This window comes from Xiphias gladius, chromosome 20 (assembly GCF_016859285.1).
Source record: "Xiphias gladius isolate SHS-SW01 ecotype Sanya breed wild chromosome 20, ASM1685928v1, whole genome shotgun sequence".
NCBI lineage: Eukaryota > Metazoa > Chordata > Actinopteri > Istiophoriformes > Xiphiidae > Xiphias > Xiphias gladius.
The window spans coordinates 16,368,425-16,377,197 of record NC_053419.1 but is presented as its reverse complement, the minus strand read 5'-3'; the positions used below and the strand labels follow the sequence as shown (position 1 = coordinate 16,377,197).

Below are 8,773 nucleotides of genomic sequence, written 5' to 3'. Positions count from 1 at the left end.
CTTGACCACCTATTTCTAGAAAACATAACAATAACTTTTAATAACAACTTATTAACATTTATAACGGCATTATTACCAAACAGTATGGAAAAACAGAATGCAATTGAATCTTTTACATCCCTTTCTTTGTAAAAAGCTAATAACTCTGAAGTATTCGATATTAGATTTATGTATTTGTTTATTATTCTAGCTAAAAGGAGCTAACTGGCTAAATCTGGTAGCAGCACCAAGAAAAGTGACATTATGAAATGAAACTCGATGTGATATTAAAGTGTCATTGTGGGAAAATGTCAGCATGTTATAAAAAATAAAAAAAAAGATGTCATTATTGAAATAAAAATGATTTCTAAGAAAGGTCAGTTATTATGAATGTCAATGCTGAAGTGACTTTTCATGATAATGAGTTGTGTTTTAATGATTTTTTTAATAATTTCACAAATATTTGGTTGGCTATATTTTTTGCATATGATTATTTATTTCATAAAGACTTTTTTTATTTAGTATTGAACACTTTGAGGCTTCCTATACAAAACATCTATAAAGCATTAGTAAATAATTATTAGGCATTGATATAGCCATTAATTGCAATATATAAGCTCTTAATAATGGGTACCTCCTAAGACAGTGGTACCACAAAAAACTTATTAATTTAATAACTTAAAACTTAATAATTTCAAATGTGCAGAAAATCTCACACGACAGTTTAAATTTTTCAGTTTTTTCAGTGGTTGCGTTCGTTGTTTTCATATCGAACCGTACGTTTGTATGTTGCTGGGGAAAATATTATGTGTGCCCACATGCCGCAGACCAGGCAGTAACCTTGGCTGGGAGCCAAGCAATTATCACGGAATCCCTCAAAAAAAGAGTCTACTACAGAAAAACTGTGGCTTCTGCTTTTTTTTTTTTTTCCATGTTCGGTGTTAAGTGATTTCAGTCCATTAAACCTATGCTCGCATGGTAATGTCAGCCAGTTTGACACTGGATAGTCCGTTGAAGAGCCACTTCAGTATTATTGAAGTCAGACCCATTGGCAGAACCTCAATAAAACCATCGGATTAATCTCTCAGCGGGAAACAAATGAAATGGAAAATTAAAAGCGCTGCACTTAGTGCTGAAAGAACTAAAGGTTAGAGCACTAAATATCCCTGCAGCAAAAGGATATGATAGAAGTTGAGACCTATTTCTGTTTGTGTGGCCTTCTAAAGTTGGCAGATCTAGACTAAACTGTGCCACAGCTGAAATTATGCCTCAGAAAGGTCTCGGAGGCCTTGTTCTGTTAAGTTGAATGGAAGAGACCGCCGTGTCTAGAAATACTGCCGCCACAAAGCCACAGGGCAGGAGGGGACACTCTGCCTCAGATTTCGAGCCCAGGCTCACGGGGTGTGTTTTTTGCCTCAAAATGGCGAGGGTGAAATTAAAGGCAGGGTTTCATTTAATTGCACATGGATGTGCCCACTGCCCACGGCTCTGACCCCAGCTCTTGCACTCTAATGAAGGGTTGAGAGCTTGAACAAGGCAAACCCCGGCAAAGTAATGGCTACGCTGATGCCGGCCAAATAGATTTTGTAATGTGCTTATAGTGCTAAAGCATAGGGCCCTTATCTTTGTTCTATCCAGCCATTCCCATTTAACCATTAGTTCGCTGCTTAGAATGAGAGGCTATTATTTTACCAGTCAAATAAGCTGCATTACAATCAATTATTAATGTCCTTAGAGTACCTTATACATGTGGGCATTTGTAAGTGCATTCTGCCTTTATATTGCATTATGGTTCATTGTGAATATTTTGATATGTTTATGCCCTGAGTCAAGAGTTGCTATGCAAGTGCTTTATGTCTATATTTACAGACAGCAAGCAGATCCCGTACAAAGATATTTAAATAGCTTTGGGGGTTGGTCAAAAAAAAGAGAAAAAAAAGAGAAAAGGCCGTATTTCTGAGTCAAATCTATCATATCTTCAGTGTCTGTGGTATTTTTTATTTGATTTTTCACTGTCAGCAAGGTGGACAACGTCAAGTGGTCGAGAGCAACTAAGTACATTTAATCAAGCACTGTACTTAAATTTTGAGGCACTTGTGCTTTACTTGAGTACTTCCATTTTATGCTACTTCGTACTTCGACTGATTCATTTCAGAAGCAAAAGCACTTTTTACTCCAGTACAGTTACTTGGCAGCTAAGTAAATATCGGGAAACCTTAATACTATAAGGGTTTCCGTACAAAATGTGTAATTAGCCGATAAAATATAATGCATTGTTATGGATTCAAATATCCAACAGTATAGAAAGTAGCACTAGTCATAGCTCCAGCTTTACTACTTAACATGCAAATGTACTGATAATATTAATTATATAAAGTAATATATAATAATACACCACTGACAGGGGACATGAGGCATAATAAATCCTTCTTATGTATATCTTGCTGATAATACTTTGTACTTAAGTAGAATTTTGATGCAGGACTTTTACTTGTAAGAGAGTAGTTCAGCGGTGCGGTATTGCTACTTTTACTCAAATAAAGGATGTGAATATTTCTTCCGACCACTAATAGTGTCACAAAGAAACTGTATACTGTATTGGGTCCAGGGCTGTAGCTGAGCAGTGGAAACTTTCACTGAAGAATGCTTTTACCAGCTGTGAGGCCAGCTACTCTGAAGGAAGGGGAGGCTGTATTGTACAGGACTTTCAAAAGCAGGGCTGCAGCTCGTAGGTTTATACTTAAACGATTTAGCATTATAATAGCAGGGCCTCACACATATGGTGCGCTGATGATTTAGGGGCAACGTGCAGCTCCTGATGCTGGAACATGGCACTTATGGAGAACTTTAATTACCGTCCTGCTGACAAAGACGTCGGGAAAAGTTCAGCGTCGCTTAAACCAAAGAAGTGGCTGCCTACAAAGTCACTTCTTAGTGAGGGTGGTCCTGCAAAAGTGAAAACCCTCCACCCATGTTCCTCTTCAGTAGTCTATGAATACACATAGACATAGACTCACTCTAACCATATATTATGGGTTTGGACTTGCTGATGGCTTCATATTTGGCCCAAAGTTTATGTAAATGCAGATGCGAGCCCCACATCACTGTAGTTTGCTAAAAAACCCAAGGTTTTTCCAACCATGTTCCCAGTCTGTTAATCCAGCTGCCTTTACGTAGACCCACTCCGTGATTGGTCCCAGATTTGCTGCGGGTCCAGGGTAACTATTTAGCTTTTTCCCTGAGATTTTCCCATTGCTGCTGGCACAGTGCGACCTGCAGGAAATGACCGAGAATTGTAACTATAACAATGCTAATGGACCGGTGCCAGACCACAGCTGTTTATTCAGCCACACAGAACATTCCTGAGGGTTAATAACCACAGACACTGGAAGAGATCGCCTATTTAATGATTTGGTCTGTAATACCGTACAGTATGTGCTTCGTTTGGGGAAAATTGCAAGCAGCTAAAGGTCTGGCACTGTATAAAGTAAAGCAATAAGGTTCTTAGCGTTTGAGTCATAGTCTAGTGCACACATGCAGTGCACAATGCTCACGACTCAGTTGAGTCTTGGTGCAAGCTCTGGATTTTGTTTGGAAACGAAGTTTATTGTCTTAGTCACATTTTGGTGGCGTGAGTTTTAGCCAGGGAAGTCTTAAAATCTACACAGTTTAGATTGGGCTTAGTCACATCTATTTTAAAGAGTCATCATCAGTCTTTCTGCCTCTCGGATGCTCAGAGTCCTTCTTCTCGCTGCCAGCCCAGCCCATCCTTCCTGCATATGAGGTCATGACAGAGGGGCCAGAACAAAGGATGGGCTGCAGTCATCTTAACTTAAAACCCTTACGGCATAATGTATGCCCTCACTTTCTCTTTTTTGGCCCCGCGTCAAGTGGAAACACAGCAGAGAAAATCTAAAATCGGCTACTACAGACTGCAGACTTTTGTTAAAGCTAGCTATGTATGATGCGTGGGTAAATCTGCAGGGACAAGGCTTTTGTTGCCGTGTATTCATATAACATTTGATTGAACTTTGGGCATAATATTACTGTGCATTAAGAGATGTTAGAGTTCATGGTCCTATTTTCAGTTCTGTTTCTAATCTCAGTTCAGTTTTTACTTTAGGCTAGTTATTTTGATTCTATCAGCCATCTCAAAGTATTCTCATTCAGGGATTCAAAGGAGTTTCAAGCAAAGGCACAAATATCACGTTAATGAACCCATTTCTGACTCACATGTATGTAGACAAAACTTCTTAGTCTGAATGCTTGAATGGGTAAGAAATCCTAACCGGCTAATTGTTTCCAATTTCCACATTGTAGCAAAAAAAAATAAAAATACATTTTGTGAAGAAGTGAATTAAATGAATGTATAAATTATACTTTCAGGACTTGTTTTCACAATAACTGAATAAATAAATAAAAGTCCTGCACATTACCTGCGACTAAAACATATTCCTGAGGGACTTTTTTTTTTTAACGTATCGGGGACGAAATACAGTGAGAATGAAAAATCCCGTGAGCTTCCACAAACCTCCGTCCTCAAACTTCTCAAAGAAGTGAGCTGACCCAGCAGGCGTCGGCGGCGGCGGCGGCGCTCGCCCCAGCCGCTCCGCTCCGCTCCCCCCCAGCCCGAGTCGAAGCGGGGCGGGAGGGCAGGGGGGGGGGGGAGGGGTTGACTTTTCCGGCCAACTGTCGAGAACTCCGGAGTCTCGAGATCAGCGAAGGATGAGGAGCTGCTCCCTGCCACGGAGCGACAGGGAGAAGGAATTACAGAACCCGAAGCCGATCTGGGAAATACCGAGAACCGACCGCTCGGAAATGAAACGGGTGCCCCTCGGCGCGGGTCCGACTCCCAAGTGAACCTGAGCTGCGAGCATCCCACGGTAAGTTGTGCTCACTTTTTTGTCGAGTCGTCGAGAAAAGGGACTAATTGGCTTCACCTTTTACTCTCAGTGAAACCAGTCAGGACAGAATATGACTATGATTCAGAATTAAGCCATCGTCGTGTCTGAAGAGCCGAGGTAGAGATTGAAACTTTTCATTTGGGGGAATGGTCCAGGATGGCTATGTAAACAAACCACCAGCATCCCAGTTGATTTTAAATAGACCACCTTTCCTGTATTTTAGTTTCTTGTAGTTTTCTGTAGCTGTGTGCAAGACTTAATGATACTTTGTCTTCAAACTCCATTATTCAGTTTCAGTGCATCGCACAGACCCAGGAATAGCTGTATTGCTGGATAACATCAACATCGGGGAGAATAAATTGGCTGCTTTCTGTGATAACCCTCAGATCTTCCCCTGCAGCTGAACACTGCGGCTCTGCTGACACTGGACTCCCCCTGCTCACTTCTGACATCCAGTGTCAGCGGCCGGTGCTCTGAAGATGATCAACCCTCAGATTTCCCTCCACTACAACTACACGGGAAAGCTGTGCCACCGTCCCAATGGTAGCACGAGCCCTGGCACTTTGGACACCAAAACCATTGTGTTCCTGATCATATGCAGCTTCATCGTGCTGGAGAACCTCACCGTGCTGGTCGCCATATGGAGAAACCACAGGTTCCACAACCGCATGTACTACTTCATCGGCAACCTGGCGCTGTGCGACCTGCTGGCTGGAGTCGCTTACCTGGTCAACCTGCTCCTGTCAGGAGAGAAGACCCTGCAGCTCTCGCCTGCTCTCTGGTTTGTCAGAGAGGGCAGCATGTTTGTGGCGCTTGGTGCATCGGTTTTCAGTCTCCTGGCGATTGCTATAGAGAGACACCTGACTATGATCAAAATGAGGCCTTATGACGCCAACAAGAACTACAGAGTGTTTCTGCTCATAGGGACCTGCTGGCTGATTGCCATATCTCTTGGAGCTTTGCCTATTCTAGGCTGGAACTGCCTGGGCAACCTCCCAGATTGCTCCACAGTTCTCCCTCTCTACACCAAGAAGTATGTAGCCTTCTGTATCACAGTTTTTATGGTTTTGCTCTTAGCCATGTCAATCCTTTATGCCCGAATCTACATCCTGGTCAAGTCCAGCAGCCGGAAGGTGAGCAAGCACAGCAACTCCGAGCATGCGATGTCCCTGCTGCGCACTGTCATCATTGTAGTCGGGGTCTTCATCGCCTGCTGGACACCCATCTTTGTCCTGCTCCTGGTGGATGTGGCATGTGAGCGGAACTGCCCCATCCTCTACAAGGCTGACTGGTTCATAGCAGTGGCTGTGCTCAACTCAGCCATGAACCCCGTAATTTACACTCTGGCCAGCCGGGAGATGAGACGGGCCTTCCTGGGTCTGGTCTGTGGCATTTGCTACAGGGGAAAGGCTTCTGTGAATGGCAGTGGGAACAAGCAGTCTCTGGAGCCCAGCCGCAGCAGGAGCAAGTCGTGGAGCAGCCAGAACAACCCCAACCAGAGCCAGCAGGGCTCCAGGCAGGCAGAGCTGGAGAAGGAGCAGGAGATGGACATGGCCCATGGCAAGGTCTCAGTGGTGGCAGGAGGGGCGGCCCAAACTGTCCTCGAGAGTGACAGAGAAAACTGAAAGAGGGGAGCAAGTAATCTACAGTAAGAAGGTGAGGGTGGTCCTAAAATACGCTCATTGGCCTGTGCGGTGGTCACAGTGGACAGAAATGATGATGAAAAGTGTTTTGACTGATCTAGAAGAAAGGGATTTCTTGACTGAAGTTCGGACTTCAGGCCTGGCTGCAGGGCAGCAGTTTCTCCTTTGTGCTTAATGTTGATATAGCTGCATCATCCATAATCGGAAAGCTCATTAAAATGTTTGCACTTGACATTGGCTTGATGTATGAAGCCAATATGTTCAATGATACATTCAATTTTTACTTTGTCAAGTACAGGTCATATTTCATCACTCTTGCCTGACAACCATGTATCTCCAAATTTGGTTATTATATATAGTTAACAGACAAATCCAATGTTGGTTGAGAAAATAAACCATTTAAAAAAACCTGATGAATTATCTAAACACTTGCAGTGGGACAAAGCTTAAAAACAAATCTTTTTTTTCCCCCCTGAGCTCATGAGAAGCCGACGTTTTGGAGATACGTGTTTTTTGGAGGACAGTGATGATATGCGAGTGAACGGTGCTCTAACCCTTGACAGAAAAGAAAAAAAAACATTTACCTCCGTGGTTACAGGTGTGACCACCCAAGATAAATAAGAAGTGAAAAGTCACCTGCCATTAATAGAAAGTGCAATTATAGTACTGCAAAAACAACGTAATGAAGAATGTTTGCAGACAATTATTAGTGTAATGATAAAAAAATTGAAGTTATTTATTATTCTATGCAGTCTATTCTGTATGTTTGTATTCACTAATTCTACAGAATACTGTGCATTTACTGTAATTATATTAGCAGGCTCATGTCAGAGAATGAATGCAACTGATGCAGTTCATTCAACAGCAGTAGTTTTTAGCGACACCAGGGCTCCATCTGCTGGTGGTGGTGGTGACGGTAGTCCTCCACGCTGATCAGATATTTTCACGATATGCTGCATGTTCAATACAGAATATCTTCAATCCCCGTCTTGGTAACAGATTTTAAAATTGTTACCACTGTGTCCCGTATGTGGTGTTGTCTGATTATTCCGGGAGTGGAGAAGTTTTGTATCAACTTCGAAAGCATGAAGCTGGTACTCTGAGGAAACAAGTCGTGAGAGGCATGTGAATGCTGCATGTGAACTAGAAATACTTAACTAGATGCATTTGTTTATATGATGCAAGAATATTAGGTTGGAAACGAGTGAAAAAAGAAAAAGAAAAAAAAAAGTAAACATACTGCGTAAGGATGATTCACTTCGAACACCTTCATGTGGCCAGTAGAGAGCACAGTTCGGCTTTGTTTCATGCCTTGTGTCTTCCTCACACCCTTTAGAAAAGAAGTTAACAAGGGTTGGTTCACCCAAAATATAAAACATAACACATTTTTTCACTTATTTGTAGCAGTTTAGAGATATCCAGATATCTGCAGCCAGATTTCTGCCTCCACCCTAGAAGAAAATTGTGGTTCTGGTGCACACAGCATTAAAAAAACATTTGGGAAAATTCAGCTAAAACATCCCTTGCCAGAAACATAGTCCGTTATTCGAGATAATTCAAAATACGTCCCTGTGAACAGTTTTCATCTGAACTTTTTGGAACAAAAGAAAAAGTCTGTATTTAAACTTCTGATAGTGTGTTCTATGGATTATCTGGAATAACAAGGACACTGTTTATGGATGTATTTCTTATATTTAGTTTTCAATGCTTTCAGTACAATAAAAAAAAAAAAAAAAATCATCGGTTCACCTCTGTTCTACTAGGATGGAAGCAGAAATCTGGACAAATTAAAAGGTAAAACTACGTGCATTAGTCGATACAAGGGAAGTAAATGAAAAAACTTTTTTTTTTTTTAAATAATTTGGATGAACAAACCCTTTTAAGATTTTAGAAGACATTGTGGTTACTGTGTCTAAATTCTGCATCATAAAATGTGTTACTGATTATTACAGAACATACCAGAGAGGTTCTACACATTCACGGTTTTATTGCCAACAGTCATACAGAATAATGATAAACCCATACAACCAAAAGATTAAATCTGTAAACATCATTTGGACTTGTTTCTTTGTTTTTATTTCCATTTTTTTTTTTTTGTACCTGTTCCAAAATAGTGAGCTTCTGTGTGATTCTCTCTGACAAAGATTTATACTTAGAATCTGGAAATGATACATTTATAATATATAATAGAGAGGGAGGGAGGGAGATAAAGAGACAGAGATATAGAGAGAAAACAGTAGTCTCAAG

At 41.3% G+C, this 8,773-nt stretch overlaps 1 protein-coding gene across 3 annotated transcripts; it reads left to right on the top strand.

Moving 5' to 3' along the window:
• The first annotated feature begins 4,695 nt into the window (after positions 1-4,695).
• LOC120806243 (sphingosine 1-phosphate receptor 3) lies at positions 4,696-8,600 on the top strand. Of its 3 annotated transcripts, none has more exons than XM_040157181.1 (2): positions 4,696-4,862; positions 5,284-8,600. In XM_040157181.1, exon 2 carries the CDS (start codon positions 5,363-5,365, stop codon positions 6,506-6,508), a length of 1,146 nt encoding a protein of 381 aa, XP_040013115.1. In that variant the 5' UTR covers positions 4,696-4,862; positions 5,284-5,362; the 3' UTR covers positions 6,509-8,600. The 3 variants fall into 3 exon arrangements, with proteins under 3 accessions (XP_040013115.1, XP_040013114.1, XP_040013113.1); XM_040157180.1 differs by having other exon boundaries at positions 5,270-8,600; XM_040157179.1 differs by having other exon boundaries at positions 5,175-8,600.
• The last annotated feature ends 173 nt before the right edge of the window (positions 8,601-8,773 follow it).